This window comes from Alosa sapidissima, chromosome 4 (genome assembly GCF_018492685.1).
Source record: "Alosa sapidissima isolate fAloSap1 chromosome 4, fAloSap1.pri, whole genome shotgun sequence".
In the NCBI taxonomy this organism is placed as follows: Eukaryota; Metazoa; Chordata; class Actinopteri; order Clupeiformes; family Clupeidae; genus Alosa; species Alosa sapidissima.
The window spans coordinates 27,284,476-27,302,754 of NC_055960.1; the positions used below are offsets into that span (position 1 = coordinate 27,284,476).

General features: G+C 42.4%; 3 protein-coding genes across 5 annotated transcripts; 1 reads left to right on the top strand and 2 right to left on the bottom strand.

Annotated features, from left to right (window-relative positions):
- The first annotated feature begins 249 nt into the window (after positions 1–249).
- LOC121707539 lies at positions 250–4,081 on the top strand. Its single transcript, XM_042090192.1, has 6 exons — positions 250–866; positions 901–1,052; positions 1,380–1,529; positions 1,973–2,043; positions 2,482–2,816; positions 3,746–4,081. The coding sequence occupies exons 1-5, from the start codon at positions 250–252 to the stop codon at positions 2,797–2,799; spliced, it is 1,308 nt and encodes a 435-aa protein (XP_041946126.1). The 3' UTR covers positions 2,800–2,816; positions 3,746–4,081.
- Positions 4,082–5,106: 1,025 nt separating this feature from the next.
- Positions 5,107–11,825, bottom strand: LOC121706795. 3 transcript variants are annotated; one of them, XM_042088821.1, is made up of 6 exons: positions 11,412–11,825; positions 10,709–10,818; positions 10,017–10,340; positions 9,478–9,547; positions 6,160–6,432; positions 5,107–5,844 (listed from the first exon to the last, which is right to left on the bottom strand). In XM_042088821.1, exons 2-6 carry the CDS (start codon positions 10,728–10,730, stop codon positions 5,169–5,171), a joined length of 1,365 nt encoding a protein of 454 aa, XP_041944755.1. In that variant the 5' UTR covers positions 10,731–10,818; positions 11,412–11,825; the 3' UTR covers positions 5,107–5,168. The 3 variants fall into 3 exon arrangements, with proteins under 3 accessions (XP_041944755.1, XP_041944753.1, XP_041944754.1); XM_042088819.1 differs by having other exon boundaries at positions 9,478–9,610; XM_042088820.1 differs by lacking the exon at positions 11,412–11,825 and having other exon boundaries at positions 9,478–9,610; positions 10,709–10,880.
- On the bottom strand, positions 11,824–16,058 carry rplp2 (ribosomal protein, large P2). The gene is made up of 5 exons (XM_042088829.1): positions 15,910–16,058; positions 14,782–14,905; positions 13,991–14,039; positions 12,098–12,199; positions 11,824–11,946 (listed from the first exon to the last, which is right to left on the bottom strand). The coding sequence occupies exons 2-5, from the start codon at positions 14,902–14,904 to the stop codon at positions 11,870–11,872; spliced, it is 351 nt and encodes a 116-aa protein (XP_041944763.1). The 5' UTR covers position 14,905; positions 15,910–16,058; the 3' UTR covers positions 11,824–11,869.
- Positions 16,059–18,279: the final 2,221 nt, after the last annotated feature.

Here is an 18,279-nt window from a genome sequence, read left to right on the forward strand (position 1 = left end):
AATGTCTCCCCATGGACTTTTTGGTGCAGTGACTGTAATCCTTCAAACAAGCTTGTTTGTAGGTGTTAGATTGTCCACCAGCGCTAAAAGAAAATATGGATTATGGATAGGATTGCTCAGTATGTTGGCTTTCACTTATTGAATGCGTGCTTCATAATTTACTCATCTTTTGCTTGTCATGCAGGGGCGTGATTGATTGATAAATGATTGATCGTGTGGTTGCTGTTCCCCTCCCTTGTGTTTAGCCAAATGTCTACACCAGATGAGAGCTGCACACCGGGCCCCTTGCTGCTGTATGTGGGCCAGCAGGACACCTCCCGTCTGCTGGAAGTGTATGTTAAACGCAGCCTGAGCCTCAATGATGGACCATCCAATGGCAGGAGAGCTGGCGGGAAGTGGGTCACACTGGCGGAGAGGAACAAGAGGGACCGCAGGCACTCTAGTGACACGTCTATACACCTCATGGTGGACGCAGAGGAGCTTCCCAATGCCGCATTCAGGCCTGTCTGTGAATCGCAGACGGATGAGAAAGCCAGTGATCAGAAGAAGAACACGCTTAAGAAGAGGTGGATGAGTTTCAGGGACAAGGGCAGGAGACCCAGCAAACTCTCCAAAAGTTCCAAACCAGCTTCTCCTGAGGGCAAGACAGCAGAGGATGAGACCACAGCAGTTTCAAACCTGGAGTCCTCCACAGAGAAAAAGGAAGAAGAGGAAGGGAAGAGAAGAAGAGAGAAGAAAAGCAAACCTAAGACCAAGAAGCCCAAGGTCTCCTTCTGGAAGAGCATCGTCGGCTTCTTTTCACGTGGCGATAGCGACACCGATGAACGGGACCCCAGCCCTGTAAGAGCTGTGCGCTCCCCCCAGGAGCCTGTGGAGGCCGCCCCCCCCCCCACCCAACAGCCTGTCCATCCCCAGACCCATCACCGGCGGAGAGGAAGTCACGCTACGCCGCAAGAGGTCCACCAAAAAACGCCGCTCCCGCAGGGGACTGTCTCTGAGGCTGTCGATGGATGGATTCTCCATCAGCAGACCCCCATCACTGGTGGTGGATGGTAGGTTTGCTCAGATGTGCTTTCGAGCAACATCAAGCTAATCCTCTTTATTACAGAGATGCTTTTATGCGTCTTTATTCAATAGATGTCTGATGAATGTCATTGGTTTACTTTCTTGTACAAACACATTAGGGACTGTGGGTGTGTCCTAAAGCAACTATTGATAAATACAGTACCTATATAATCTCCAGCTGGATTTAATACAATAGCTGAATGGCACTTGTTGACCCAAATACCTTTTAAAAGTGATGTCCATGCGTCTGTGTCCTCATTGCAACAATTGTATGTAGCATTACTGACTGAGACATGTATGTGTTTTAATCACAGGGTTCCAGAGAGTAGAGCCCACAGACTCGTACTATGAGAATGTGTCTGATGAGCTGAAGAAGATTGTGACTGAGGTGATGGATAGTCCCACAGAGGAGCATGTGGCGCTTGCTCCAGGCGTACCACCCACTGAAACAGACACTCAGAGCTGTAAGTATTTTTGCCTTTGCGTGTTACGTTATTGCCATTTTACATTAAAAAAGTCTGTATGGCTTTATTAGCTAGCTCATTATTATAGGCCAGAGCTCCTCAGGCTGTCATTTCTCAACCACTTTGGCCACATTCAGGAGCAAAAGCTTGTGAGACTGCACCATAGACATTTGTGAGACTCAAATCTTTATTGGTAAAGTGCAGAGATAAAAAGTATGTTTCATCTGAGACATGTAAATGCCCACTTAATTGTTCAGCCATTACTAACAAGCATGTTCTTGCTTGTGCAACATTCCTTTAGCACTTATGCTGGTAGTGAGAAATGTTTGTTCTTGCATTGTGTTATCCTTCATAATAGACAAACACCAAAAATTGGTAGATAACCTACATTTCTATACCTGCAATCTATACATGTCTTATAACAGCTATATCTCTCTTCACAGTGTCAACAGAGGAGGTGACAGACAGGCTCATAGCCCTTATCAAACAGCAAGGGGATGTCCTGGATGCAAAGGTTTGTATTTATGGCCGTCTACACCCAATTTCCATGAAGAACTGCTCATGCTGTAGTTAAGCTCACCTGTGTTGTCTTTCACACTGATTTACGTCCATACACTAGAAGTTCTTGTCTTTCGCCTTTTCCACTTTTCTTAAAGTCAGAGTAAGCATATATGTACTTATACTGTATTTACCTACTCATTATAATTCCTTTTATGAGTACATGACAATAAACTACTTGAACTTGAACCTAAGAAACCAAGTATAGTTGATAACTGATTGCCACGGCTATAAGGTCATTGATTTATTACTCTCGTACCACTTTCACCCAGCTGAATCAGAACAGATTAAGCTAAGTCAGAGACCACAGTTATCGGCACATGTCTGAGCTTGTGAAGCAGCACACTCTGTAGACAAACTCTTACCCTGTCCTCCGTCTTGCTTTGCCTCCCAGATGAAGGAGAGCCCCAGCCTGACCAGCTTCTTTCAGGGCCTGACCTACGGCTCCTTCCAGCAGCTGGCTGACCAGTACGTGCGGTCCGAGACGCCCGCACAGCCGGTCGAGGACCAGGTGGTGGCGCCGGAGTTGGTCAAGCTGGCCTTCACGCTGGACTTCACGGCCCGGGTCGCGGGCCTGTCGCGCCACAGTCACAGCCACATCATGGGCATGGGTAACCGCTATCTGCAGGACCGCTTCACATACACGACAGAGGCCCAGCCCACGAGCCCGATCGCTGACCCCGGCCCGGGAAAGGTCAAATTTTTCACCTGAAACAAACACCTGCCAAGGTGAGTGGGTGGTTAATATTGTTGATGCATGATTAATGCAATCTGTTTCTGTATTGTGGCTGGAAGATATGGGTGAATAACACAGTATAACACAATGACTCAGTAGAAAGAGTTACGCACAAAAAAGCCTGAAATTGGAAGTAAACATATGGGTTCCCTAGCCTAGAAATCTAGACGCGCCCCTAGCGGCAGCAAATTACATTTGCTGCCAGGGCTAGTCTAGTAACTCTCCGTTGGCTTGTAAGCTCCAGAAATCGAAACTTAATCAGGCCATTGAAATCGTGTATAGAGTCGTTAGGTGGGCTTAACATAATGATTGATGGCAGAGTTGCAACGGTTTGGCTTGAATTCCCTGCTACTTGAAAACAAATAAGATGGATTTTGCTGCTGGCGAACAGTGTGACACGAGTTAAGCTTTTATTATGTTGGCAAACGTTTGAACTAGCCAACTAGCTCCGCTGGTGGGAAACGCATGGGACTCATAGCGCTGCCGCTGTCCTATTGCGTGCAGAGGGAATTTGAAAGACAACTGATTATCCCGCCCCTCGGACTGAGCACTGCGAACGGTGAGTGCTCAGACCCTACATTTTAATGTGGGTCTGGCTCGCCAGGCTATGGGTTCCCCATAATTCAACAATAAGCATTCATACTGTAAGTGGTAGTTATACCTGTTTGGGTCAATGGTAGTCAAGAGGATGTATGATGTGGGAGTAATTGGCACACAAATGACCCACATTTGAGTCACATTGAAACGAGTGACAAACTGCTCTGCATGAAAGTCTTTTTCACCTCTACAGCTTGTTATAAGTGTACATGTACAAATATGTATGTATATATTTTTAAATGTAAACAACAAGTTACATGATCATTATGTGAAGAAATAATGTTAAGAATTAAATTTTTAAATTATCTTCTTTTTTTTCTCTCAGGAATGTGAATGTGAGAAGTGTAGAGGATTCTCTTCTTGGAGCCAGTCAGATAATGACAGGAAATGGAGACAACCTTTACTTCTCTGCCTGTAACGGGAAGCAGTCGGAGGTGTTTCAATGAAGGACGAAGTTGACAAAGTTTACCAAATCCAGCACTTTAAGAAATGGCAAGACCTAATGTCAGACAACTGCCAGATGTAAATGATGTGAAAATAGTGTTTAAAATGTGCATCGCAGTGTGTGTAGCTCCTTACTTTAAATTATTTCCAAATGTGAATAATTTTCTATATTATGTATGCTGGCATACATATTGTATAATATAATAGAATAAATAAATATGTTTTTTTCTACTTTATTAAACCTAATGTTCAAGTTAGTCTCTTACCTACAAACTAAGGTATAACTAAGGTACTCAAGAGGAAGAAAGAAGACTAACTTGGTCATATTTGCTGCTATTAGTGGGTGAAATATGAACCCTTGCTGAGATAGGATCACTCACATGGCTGAACATTAATCTATTTAAGCCTTACATTGTAGGAAAAACACATTCCAACTTGGCAAACACAAAACCTGATATTTGGTATCTACGTCCACCAACAGATGTAAAAAATAAATAAATAATTGGCCATCCGTTCCATACACTGAACCAAAAGAGGCTTATGCCTGAGTCCTCATCCCAATCATATCACACACTGCACAAACTGTCTTAACCAGGTTGTATAACAGCATGTCAGTGCATTTCCAATGACACGAGAACCTCAACACATGAGGTCTGGAAGACTACATCCCAATGTTATTATATAACTCCTAGACATGGAACCGATCTGGCAGGTTGTCATAGACGCCTACCCCTCTGGCAAGCTCTTGTGCAATGTCTGGTTCTCCTGTAAGACTGAAACAAAAACAATCAGATGATGACCTCTGACTGTACACATGAATAAATAACACCAAAACAATTTAATTTGGGGTAATTATGACTGACATGTACCTTGTGATGAAAATTGTGAAACTTTTTCTCCATTTCAACTGTCAAAAAGCAATTCTTAAAGATGCAGTGCGTGATTTAGTTTTAATTCTATGTGCTGAAGCTTCAAGTTGACTCATTGACATTGTTTACAGCTTGATCTGAGCCACTATATTTGTTTTCCATTTACAGAGACAGGACTGTACAAACACCAGAGTATTTTGTGTACAAACAATGAATTGACAGCTAGATGGCCATGGGGAGTATTTCACTGACTGATTAAAAGTGTTTGGGATTAGAATGGCAGCTTTACCTTCAACACAAGCTGCATTCACAATGGTTTCACCATTATGGTTGCTTTCTTTTGATAAAGGAGAAACAATGTATACACTTCATATTCCAGTTAAGTCAGAGGGATGTTTATTATCTCTTAGTTCTAGACATACCAGCACTCAATACTTATTCAGTGATATTTAATGCATGTAATTGAATGCTATTCGGAGACTGTTTACTGGCAAAGGTCATTATGGGAGGACTATGAAGAGGAGCTATCCCAGATGTCCCAGAGTCCTCCACATCACTGTCCTCATCTCTCACATCCTCCTCTCTGACGCCCAGGAAGGAGATATGGGGGGAGCAGAGGCCTTCATCCTCCACCTCCTCTGGACTGAGCTGGACCTCCAGGGGGGCTGGCAGCTGAGGCAGAACAGGGTAGAATTCTGGCTGTTCATCCACCTCCAGCTGCAGGTTGATGAGGAGGGAGAAGGCCCGGGGGGGCTCTGGGGGGCAGGGGGTGTCCGAGGAAGGGCCCAGGGGGTCCAGGTTGGAGGCGCTGGAGGTGGTGGAGAGGTGGAACCGCAGCACGGAGTGCCGCTTTCTTTGGATGGTGCCCCTCGCAGGGCCGGGTTCTGTCTGTGGCGCTGATCCAAAACTGAGGAACCGTAAGGGGAGAATCCGCAGCAAGAGAGAAGGAGCAAAGAAAGTAAGGGAGCACAGAGACGGGAAAGGGATGAAGGGAAGAGGGATGGAGGGAAGAGGGATGAAGGGAAGAGGGATGGAGGGAAGAGGGATGGATTGGAGCCACTGGAGGCTCACAGCTGGAAAATGCAGTAAAGGAAATGGAAGGGACGGCAACCTGGAATGCAGAAGTGAAACTCAAAGACAACAGAGACAAATGAAAGTAAATTCAATGAGCTATCTTGCCTGTCAATACACACAGCGAACCATAACTAGCTGGAAACTTATCTGGGTTTGGCAATCAAAAGGGCAAAGTAGAGATTGCCTTCAAGGTGCCCTCAAGTGTCATTAGATTAACACACACTGCATTTGGCAGGAGTCGAACTGTCAACAGCGTTTTATTTGAGCTCTTTTCTGCTTGCTCCCTGAAAGAACCAGGAATGTGTCGAGAGCTTCAAGATGATTTGCACTTGGAGTGATTAAGAGGCCTCACCTGCCAGGGAGCATTGTCTTTAGACTGGAAACAGAGACTCTGACGAGAAGCCGCACAACCTGCCTCACGTCCCACCACAGCAAATGAGCTTTCTCCTGGAGCCCTGTGACCCACGTTGGCCAATGGGATTTATCCTGTAGTCCTCCGATCCAGCTCAGCCAATGGGCTTTCTCCTGGACTTTTCTGTTCCACCTCTTCCAATGGACGCTCTCTTGGACTCCTTTGAAACACTTCAGCAAATTGGTTTTATCCCAATATGCCAAGCGCATGAATCTTTAGAGTACAAGCAAAGATACAGTACTTGCCATCATCTGATGTAAATTGGTGGCACATCATTTATAGTCTGACACATCCAGCATATCTAAAGCATGCAGGATATTGGGAGTGTTGTACTCAGGAGTGTTAGGATTGAGAAAAATAGTTATGAGGCAAAGTGTTTCACAAGGAGGAATTACTGTACATCACCATATACAGGTTTGCAGAGGTGGAAAAAGTACGAAAATATTGTACTCAAGTAAAAGTACCAATACCTTGATGAAATATTACTCAAGTACAAGTTAAAATAACGATCTGAAAATGTACTTAAGTAAAAGTAAAAAGTAGTTCATTTAAAATGTACTTTAAGTAAAAGTTACTTAGTTACTTTTTTTATAGGGGGGGGGGGGGGGGGTACCAGAACAACCAGTTTTACCAGAGACTTTCTAATGAGGAGATACAGCACTCAAAAAATCCTCCATAGTAATGCATGGGGTTAGTCAGTTGTATACAAAATATCACAACCCTTCCGCAGCAAAACGTTGACATGTGAATACATTGAGCCAATCATGTGGTGTGTTGTAAAATACATTGAGTGCCATCGTGCCAATCATCTGTTGTGATCTCGCTGCTGGAGCAAGATTGGTGTCGTGAAGCCTTACGCACACGCATTTCTGCCGAAATAGATGCACGATAAGTGCCCAAAAAGTTTTGCAATATGGCCGCCGAGTGGAGTGGAGGTACTTGCCTGAAAAGGACTTTGGTCCTAGCTCGAGTTGCTGCAGCCAGCAGCTAAGGCAGCCATGTTCATGCTCCTAGTGTGTAGCGCTGTAGCTGCAGCAACTCGAGCTAGGTAAAACCGATTGTTTCAGTTTTGTTCATACCGACAGTACTCGGTGACGTTGAGAAATGGAGATCTATGTGAAAAATCACCGGAGTTCTCCTTTAAGTTTGAGCAGTAGTTGATTTTCAAAGTTAGTTGCACTCATCCTTGCGTCGCTTTGCAATGAACAGTAATCCAGCACAACTGAAAAGCCCCTCACAGGCAGCTGAGGCAGGCAGGCTAATGTTGAGTTGCAGAGAGTTTTTTTATATTTGGAAATGAGCAGAAGGTTCAGCAGATTAAAGGGGCGTCGAACTAGGGGGGAGAGTGGGAAGTATAGGACCCCAATGGAGGAGAGGGCCCTTGAAAAGTGGAATACAGGGGGCACAACATTTTCACCAGGCATTAATAACTCAGGTAATCCACACATAAAAAATCCAAACAACTCCATAAGTAGTCATGTGTAATGAAGTGGAATAACACAGGGAAAAAGTATTGAACAAGCTAAGAAAAAGCACTAAGGCAAGGAAAGGGAAGGAACGAGCTGGAATCTGTAAGTAGTTAGAGTAGTTATCCTTTCTATCTGTGCAAATTAATATAAGCTTGGTTAGTAGCCTACATATTGATGGGCTATAAAAAGGTTTTTCATTACCAAGGTGTCACACAAGAAACATTTCATGATGGATAAAAGCAAAAAGCTCTCCCAAGACCTTTGCAACCTTATTTTTGCAAAACATATCAATGAAACTGGTTACAGATGCATTTCAAAACTTCAGAATCTTCAGTAAGCAGCATGGGAGCCATTATCTGCAAGTGGAAGAAACATCACTGCATCATCAACCGGCCACGCAATATTTCTGACCAGGGAGTCAGAAGGATAGTCAATTCCAAGAGCCAAGGACCACTCGGAGAAAGCTCCAGAAAGACTTGAAGGCAGCCAATTCAATTAAATTCAATTAAACAGTTCTGGAAGTAACTAAATATCAGGATTCACAAGAGGGACCCCTGGAATCTGTTTAGAACAATGGACCAAAATCACACCTGATACTGTGACTAATACCTTTTGTCATACAGGAAATGTCTTGAAGCTGTCTAAAGGCTTTTCCACAAAGTATTGAAGAAATTTCAGTAGGCACGTTCAATACTTTTTTCCTGTGTCATTCCACTTTAATACACATAACTCTTATGTTTTGGATTTTTTATATGTGTGTTAATATAATGTGTGGTGAAAATTTCGAATAGACTCACTGGAAGTTTAAGTTAATTACTGAAAATATATATGACTATATGTCCACCATATATTTATTTTACCTGAATATTTTAACTTCAAAATTAAATGTCAAAATGAATGTCAGACGAAATGTAAAGTTTGACTGACTGGATTCTGTATACAAAACAGTGAAAACTGTCTAAGGTCACTCTCACTCTCCCTTGCCAAAGAGCTAAATGGTTTAGTCCGCCTTCACGATTCATAAGGTAGTCTATCTTTTGTTTATTTAGTTGAGCATCGCTAGTAGTGGACCTAATTGTTGTGCTGCTGGTGCAATGTCTTTCTCCAAGAAAGCCAAGTCAGGTTATTAAAAAGAGAGACATCAAAACAACTGCTAATAAACTTCTTTCCAAAGAAAGGTGAGCACAAACGTCAAAACACGAAATCCCATGGTGTTTGCTTGAATATCTCCGCTATCATTAGTGCTAAAACGAACTGAGACAACCCATTGAAATAGCGGAAAATACACTTTCATAGGTTAGGCTACACATGTAATCTGATGCATTTTGTGATCCAGCTCCATCTCCCATCACTTTCAGAAAGACTGCATGGCGCCAGCTTGATTCATGTCCTGTTGTAGGCTACATGCTGATCATTATCACTAGGCTAGTGGTTTAGGGCGGGATTACTTTTCTCTCCCTTTCTGTTTTCGTTAGTCTTAACTTTTTTTGTTTACTCAAGTAACGGATGGGATTTTTGATGTAGCGAAGTACAATACTTCGCTCAAAATGTAATCAAGTAAAATTTAAAATACCGATTTTATAAACTACTTAAAAAATACAAAATACACATAAAAACTACTCAATACAGTAACGTGAGTAAATGTATTTCGTTACTTTCCACCTCTGCAGGTTTGATAACATCGCTAACAGACTTCAAGTTAAAATGCATTTGAACTTTGTCTTCTTGTGATATGAAAAGGTTTTAGTTTATGGCTTTGTCAATTAATTATTGAGAGTGTAGCCATCACCTGTAGTTGAGCTGAAAGATGGCAGAGGCTGGTAAAGTGTAGGGGAGAAGGAGGTAGGACATCATGCGCACTGGGAAGGAAAAGCCTGGCACATCAGATTTGACCACATGCCCCAAAAGGTTACAAAGCAAAGCTAAAGGAGCACACAAAGAGAAGAGACACTGGTCATGTGCTGTGTACATGAGGACTACAAAGAATACAGCCTTCACTCATTCATTTACACTAAGCCAACTTATCCTCTTAAACACAATAGTACAATGTGCATACAGCTTTTAAGTAGCTCTTTAGCTTTTTTCTATTTTACTAGTTTTGTTCAATTGAACATAAAATTCAATGCAGTATGTGTGATCTGTATATGGTACGCCAATATAATGTATCTCCTCAGAGAAAGAGAGACAAGACACATTTACAATGCTCCGGTGTTGAGCAACATGTTAGGGGAAACCTGGCAGACACTCTGAATGAGGGCAGAAGTGGTGGATCGGTGCCCAGTGAGTACTGGGCCCTGTGTCATAGCACGGAGAGGCCAAAGCACCCACCTGCCTGTACCCACGCAGGCAGGCTGAGGTATAGCGCCTGCTCCAGGGCAGGGAGGCTCCAGGGCAGGTCCTTCAGTCTGCGGTAGTACTCCACAGAGTCCACTTTGACTCCCTCTGGTGGCCAATCAATGTCAGCAAATGTGGGCTTCCCTCCCTCCTCAGACGATCTCTTCTCCTGCCCCTTCACCTTGACCTCTGGCTCCTCGACCTCTGCCACCTCGTCGTCCACCTCCTCAAAGGTCTCTCCGTCTCCATCTGTGGCTCTATCCAAAAGCCCATATGAATGCAGATGCCTAATCAGGGCTGCTGGGGATTTCGTATGGTCTGAAACGTTTTTACAGACACCAAGGATGTACACATTTAGTCTCTTGCAAAACAAGAGTTGAAACACAAACATAACACTTGAAAAAGAAAATTGTCCTGTTTCCTTTCCAACTGTCCTTAAAGTGAAATTTGTAGGACATATATATTTTAATAAATGAAAAGTTATTTTCATAAAGCCATCACAGAAGTTACAAATTAAAGAAAATAGTTGGCGGAATCAGTTTCTATTCATGGTGTACCGGTCAGATCATGAATTTAGTATGTACTTACAGTATATGTGTACTAATACATATCCGCATATAGGGTATTTTTTAGATAAGCAAATACATTGTTTACGTTAAAGACCATTTTCAGTGTAATCTCCTCACCTGTGTTCTTTGTGTACTTCATCTGAGAGAGTGTGAGGGGACCAGACAGGACTGGAGAAGAGGTCCAGTGGCAGCACTCGAGTTGCCTTCCTCTCTATCTCTACCCCTGTCTGCAGAGAAGGGTTGTGTTCAAGGCTGCTGGACACTGCACTGGTCAGTGTGACTCTCCTTTGCCAGGGCATGCCATGTTGCAAGTGCTGACTATTTTGGTAGAGCACGTTACAGGACAACTGACAAATGACATGAATGCAGCTGGCCACTCACTAGAGAGCCGAGCACACTAAGTAGCCTTACAGAATTATGCTTTGTTCTCCACTGTTATTTCTGCATATTGTGTGCAATAGTGGGTTGCAGTTTTTTTTATGTTTGTTTGTTTTTAACAGGAGTTTGGCCTGGGGGGTATTCCAAGTATGTGGTTTAACTCAGAGTAAGTGGTATACAACAAGCCCTATGGCATTTATTTTGTTTGGAGAATGAAGCCATACAGCTCTTCTATTAGGTGATTTACCACTTACTTGGAATCCCCCCAGGTGGCTGTTCAAGGCAACAATTGTGTTAGCCAGACAACTAATGAATTAACTGACATATGAAATATGAACTAATGAATTACACATATATATATATATATATACACTCCCACCATTCTCATGCATCAAACACTCAATACTGATTCCTAAACAGCTGTAATAGCCCTTTTAATTACCAGATATCTGTCAAAGTAGTTTTTGTTTTCATGACCTTATTTAACTTTGACACTTAAAAAACAAACTAGCAGTACAACATAGGATATACGTTGCTGAGTTTCTAACAAAATAGGTCAGTTGAGATTGATATCCATTAAGAAACACATCGCTGCTCCTCTCCACATCATTGTGTCTCTTTTATATTCACCTTCATAAGGTAGTTATGCTGACAACCTCAATACCTGACTAGGCATAAAACCCACATTATGAAATAAAATGCTTATTTTTTCCATACTTTGAAGTGTAGGGTCACACAAATTTCTACATTTCAGGGAGATAGATCAGGGAATCAAGGAGACTGATTCATCCTATTATAACCATAAATCTAAACATAAATAAACACTTTATGTCAAGACAAGACCACAAAACAGATTGCAATTTTCTGTTTTTGTTTTTATTTTTATCAAAAAAAGAAAGATTAATCAAAGAGCCCAAATCCCATGTCTTCATCAGACTCCTCTGATTCCTCTTTCTTCTCCTCCTTTTTCTCTTCCGCTGTGGAGAAGAACAAACAAAAATATCAGCTCACAGTAATTACAAACAATAACACTATAACAAATATAATGCACTCTGATCTTAAATATTATGATCTTCCTTATTTAACAATTAATTTTGTCCTCAATTAACAAAACATGGTGATACAGACCGGCAGGGGCTTCCCCAGCTGCAGAAGCTCCACCTCCACCTGCAGCTGCGGCAGAGGCCATGACAGCACCACCTGCTGGCACGGAGGCTAACTTTGAGAGACCTGAAAAAACAGGAGCACATCAGAATGAGGTTACTAGATTAGATTAGATTAGATAAAATTAGATTAGATTGATACTTTTTTGATCCACAAAGGGGAAATTTGTGCTCTGCATTTTACCCATCCGGGGGTAGTGTACCCACACACACAGTGTACACACATTCAAACACACACACACACACACCCTCAGAGCAGTGAGCACACTAGGAGCACACATACACACCCGGAGCAGTGGGCAGCCCCTGATCCGGTGCCCAGGGAGCAGTTGGGGGTTAGGTGCCTTGCTCAAGGGCACCTCATCCGTGGATATGGATGTGGGAGAGCGCTGTTCAGTCACTCCCCCCACCCACATTTTTCCTACCAGTCCGGGATTGAACCGGCCACCCTTCGGTCCGATTCCCTAACCAGTAGGCCACGGATGCCCCCATGTTACCTGCTACATGTACACGGACGCCCCCATGTTACATACTACATGTACACGGATGCCCCCATACTACATCGTTTCCCAACCGTGGGGTCACCTGAAATTTGGGAACCCCTGGGTTACTACCTGCCACTGATCTAGATAGAAAGGCCCTTCCTGAAACCAGGCGTTCCCCACTCCGTTAGAGTGAACTTTATGACTTTTCACAGATGCCGAGGGCACTTTCATTATGGAACAGGGTATAATCACAGGGTATGAGTGCCTAACTTTGGGGTGCTCTCGACGGAAAGAGGAAATTGACGGCAGAATCGTTTCATTAAATAATGAATACAATAAATATTAAAAACACCACAAAAACTAAGTTTTGAGTACCCTAGTGAATAAAGAATGCCTTCCCTCTTTATTCCTTTCATTATTATGCATGTGGAGCTGTATTTCATACTTAATTTATAAGTACTCAACTTTTAAATACGGTGTAATAAGTAGACCCGTAAATGTTTATGCTATCGACGTCTACTTCTTTCCTATCTTTGGCATTTTTCACATTATGCCATTTCTGTGTAATGACATAAATTGCATTTATTAGCAACAAATACTGCTATGCAGGCCAAAAAATAACGTTCAGGTGCTGCACGGACATGTAAAAACTTGCCAAGTGAGCATCGATGCAGACTCACTCCTTGGGACATTATAGCTTCTATCCCTACCCAATTCACTCCCCGCAACTTGCTTTTGGTGGCACATAAAGGAGAAATCCGGCCATTTTTCATATAGATCTCTGTTTCTCAAGGTCACTGAGTACTGTCGGTATGGGGGAAAAAAACCTAATCTGTTTGACTTCACTTGAATTGCTGCAGACAACAGCTAAAGCAGCTAGGCAGCTACAGTGCTACACTCTGAGAGCATGAACATGGGGGCTCATGAACATTCCCCCAGAGTGTAGCACTGTAGCTGCCTGGAAACTCTAACTGTTGGATGCAGCAACTCAAGCTACTCAGGGACCTTGAGAAACAGAGATCTACATGAAAAATCTGCGGACCCACCATGTGAACGTGCAAACAGAGTGGAAGTGGGTAGGAAGAGGGCTAGCAGCTAGTTTTGGAAAGGCCGTCTGGCTGGGGTGTCCTTGCTTCTTTACTGGTCTGGGCAGGAGGAAGTTAACTGATCATGTTTGCACTGAAGTAAGTGCAAAAGAAGTCATGGTAAGTGGGCCATTGGAACCTTTCCACGGTATTTTAAATCAGTACAAATTGGGGTTAATGCTAATGTCAGATGTATCACACATATTTTATATAATAGTCATAACTGATAAAATGAAGTTGTTAATGTCCCAACACATCAGAAATATATTGGACACATTCTTCATTTACCTGCGTTCATGACTTCATTGATGTCTTTTCCATTAAGTTCACCGATAACCTGTTGAAACAATTCGGATATTAAACACTGCACAACACAAGTCATTTATCATAATTAAAATCACCATAGATTAAGTTAAAGGGACACCAGGCAATGTTTTAGTGTTAATTAATCATCTTCGTAAGTCGGTATATGGTTAAATGACTCATTACAGGGCGAACAAAGACTGTCCTGCCCGCCTCTACTGCCTGTGGGAAGAATATCCCGCTTGCAAGTTCGGTGTATCCGACCCGCCAACCTTCAGTCTCACAGACATCGCGAAAAGGAGGATCAGTTTACATCCTGCATCCCCAGCACAGAGGCAGGCTAACAAAACGCTAGCGATTGTTGCAAATGTGTGTATAATGGCAGAGCTGGCGAAGAAGCAGCGAAAACCCTTGACCAAAGATGCAAAGGAAAGGAAAGGAGCTTCAGACCGAGCGAGGACTCGCACACGTATTGACACGTACCAACGCTAGGGTAAGCTTCATAGAGAAAAAGCATCAGGCTTGCCTGGTGTCCCTTTAAGTTACCATAGAAAAATCACAGATCACTGCAAACATTATACAAAAAAAAAGAATGACCAGAACATGGAACAATCTCAATTCATAAAAATAATAAATACATTGTATTGGACAGTAAACTGCATAGATATGATCACAGATATGAATTGAGCGCATTTGAGGGCTCTGTGATCTTACACTAAACTTTTACCTGATGAGTGTAAGGTTTCGAAATTTAAAAACATAAAAACCTAGGTTACCTTGTCAAGACGCTCATCATCGGCCTCTATTCCGACACTCCCGAGGATGCTCTTGATATCCTTGGAGGAGGGGCTGTTGTTGCCACCAAGTACTGCCAGTAGGTAAGCGGCCACGTAACGCATTCTGTAGGGAGAGGAAATGACAAAATGTAATTTACACTATACCTCTCTCAAACTTCTTTGACTTTGGGGTCATAGGCCCGCCCACCCAGCCCATACCGTAAGATGTTAAAATTGCTTGCATTGGTTAATCCATGCAATTTGTGTTAAAACACCTGGTTATTATCCATAATACTGCCTTCAAGATGACCTCCAGAGTCAAATATCCAAAATATCCAACAGATCCAATACGTCATGCACGCAATATAATTTACTGCGATTATGCTATACCAGAATTCAACATTTTAAACTAGGCCTACCCGACACACTCATAAATGGTGACATAGATGCACCGGTTGGATCGTGCGAAGCGACGGTGCATCAATATCACATCAAACGGTACCTGTCTAGCTAACGTTAGCTGCACAAACCATCATTAGCAGATCAACCTGCCAGCAATCTTGCTAATTAAGTTCATTTTGACTTGAGCGTGTGCTATACATCCGCACCGTCTTTTGAATGTGTGTAAAACATACGGTGTAAACACGTATTGCATTATTATATGACCCTAATCAACAACTACACTCTCATGACATCTGATTGATGAAGAGCTAAAGGCCGCCTGTTCACCTTATAAGGACTTGTTTAGCTACCGTAATGGAATGTAGTGAAGTGACGTTAGCCTACAGATAGCTAGCTAAAAAGTCAGTGTCACCGAACATGGGCGGCATGTAAATACACATTTCCTTGGGCAACCATAACTTACAGAACAATCTCATTGGCAAATGTACGACTTATTATGTACATTTCAAACCAGCATTTAATATTGTGTGCTCCAACGGGAGAACAAGATGGTGCTTGTCACGTTGACGTGTTACCTCCCTAGCTCCTGAGCCCTTGCTGCTCGACTGTAAAAGGCCATAGTGGTCACATACCATCAATAATATTATTACTATTACATTTGAGGTTTAAATTATATAATTAATGGGCAAAATTAAGTCAAACTACTAATTAGTTAAATAAACTTACTTTAAGCCTGTTACAGACACGAAACGTAGGTCACGCTTGCTTGTGATTTCCGGAAGGGAGAGTTTGCTGTGGAAGTGACGTCTAAGAACGGACGCTGCTGATGAAGGCGAGGAAACTAATCTCACCACCCCCTACTGGTTGCTTTTCCAGAGTTTAGAGGAGTTGATGCTTTGGTTCGATGGGATTCTACCACTGTCTGGATTCTTCTGTAGACATAGCTCGTTTTTTTAGGAAAAGTCTCGGTCCACATCGGGAAGTTAATTAAATGGCTTTCATATGCATTGGGGTCACCTGCTTCTAGTGGTCATAGCCTAATATATTTTTAGAACCAGTATTAATTGTTTTGCATTGTTCATATTAACGAACTACAGCTAGGCGCTTCATTTCTTAACTGATCAATATGGCAATTTGCTTGACTGGCTTAAAAATGTTTTGTGCTAACGAAGCGCAATGTAAAGCGCGTGGTGATTACCTTTATGTTAGGGTAACTTGAGTTGTGCTCCTACTCACATGACGAGCTGGCAGTAAGTGTTAGGCCTGAAGTGTCACGCTTCCTTAGCTTGTAGACTAAAATATTATCAATCAATAATACCAATAAATAGTTAAAATTTTCCACAATTAGCTCATAAACATAAGGTGCATTTTTGTCTCAACTGTGTCTCAACTGTACCCATTGAATTTCCCCTGGGGATCAATAAAGTATCTATCTATCTATCTATCATATGGAGACGGTAGGCTACAGTTGAGACACCCATTTTTAATGATGTACAGTTAACTAACTGTTCATTGCAAAATTGAATAAATAAAAACAAAGCAAATTGTCATTTTGATTAGTTAGAGATGAAGCGCCGTGACATCACATGCAACTGTAGTTCATTATCAATATGTTACAAAAAAACAGCATGCATCACATCAAGTCAGATCTGCATCAAGTCGAATGACACTACCATGATAGTCAGGAGAAGCTTGCAGTGATTATGGGGGAAGTAGTATTTGGGGGGACGTGGAGGCATATGTAACGGATGCCAGCTAGCTTAGCTGTGCATTGGTAAACCTCACTCCCCGGTGCCTCAAGAGTGCTGCTGGCATGAAAGCTAGCTTGATTGTCAGCACGCTCGAGCCCCGATCCGATCCCAGGTGCTGCTGTTCGCAGGTTCGAGTCCGGGTGTGTGCAGGTTCCACACTAGGTTATACATAGGCCTACAGTCAAGACAGAGTCCAGTTTGACAACATTTTGGCGGTTTGGAATTTAGACTTTGGAATGTGGCAATTGAATTCATATGAAGTAGCATTTATCCACGAGCAACTAAGATATTTTACGAAAAGTATGTAGTTAGATAATGAAGTAAGGGTAACAAGGTAACGGATGCCAGCTAGCTTAGCTGTGCATTGGTAAACCTCACTCCCCGGTGCCTCAAGAGTGCTGCTGGCATGAACGCTAGCTTGATTGTCAGCACGCTCGAGTCCGATCCCAGGTGCTGCTGTTCGCAGGTTCGAGTCCGGGTGTGTGCAGGTTCCACACTAGGTTAGGCCTACAGTCAAGACAGAGTCCAGTTTGACAACATTTTGGCGGTTTGGAATTTAGACTTTGGAATGTGGCAATTGAATTCATATGAAGTAGTATTTATCCACGAGCAACTAAGATATTTTACGAAAAGTATGTAGTTAGATAATGAAGTAGGGGTAACAAGGTAACTATAGGCTATTCACAGCAAAAAACTAAAGCCCAACTGTTGCGCGTATGGCTGCAGTGGAAGACTGGAAAGCGGGAAACGGTTGCACAATTCACCCGTGACCCAAAAAGAAGAAAGTTATGGGAGCAGAGGGCCAGAAGAAAAAAAGGCAAATAATTACTCCCTATTATGTGAGTTAATTTAAAAGTCAATTTCTCTCTTCGACTAATTTACATAAGAAAAAAAGTTAACACTGCTTCAGAAATAAATGAATTTTGAAGTTAGCCAAGCCTTATAGTTAGCTTTTTCACTAACACTCCATGTATCTAAAAGCTTAGAAAAACTACATTGTGATCTAGCCATAGTAGTCATGACTTGAAATTAAGGCTGTCTAATTTTCATTGTCATCTGCAGCCTAACTCAAATGAAATATACTGTGAAAACCACATAACTTTGCTTTGGCGGTAGTTACTGTTATTATTGACTTGAGAGACTGAAGAGGAAAGTACATATACTTCTATGCATTTATATCATCTGACACATCACACTCTATGTGATGATGTTACACAACATATCATCATATTCCCATTCTGTGACAAATGTATATGATCATTAAATGAGGGTCTACAGAATGAAATAAAGAGCCACAACAAATTTCTAACAATGCATTTCTAACCTCTCAGGTTTCCTCATAATC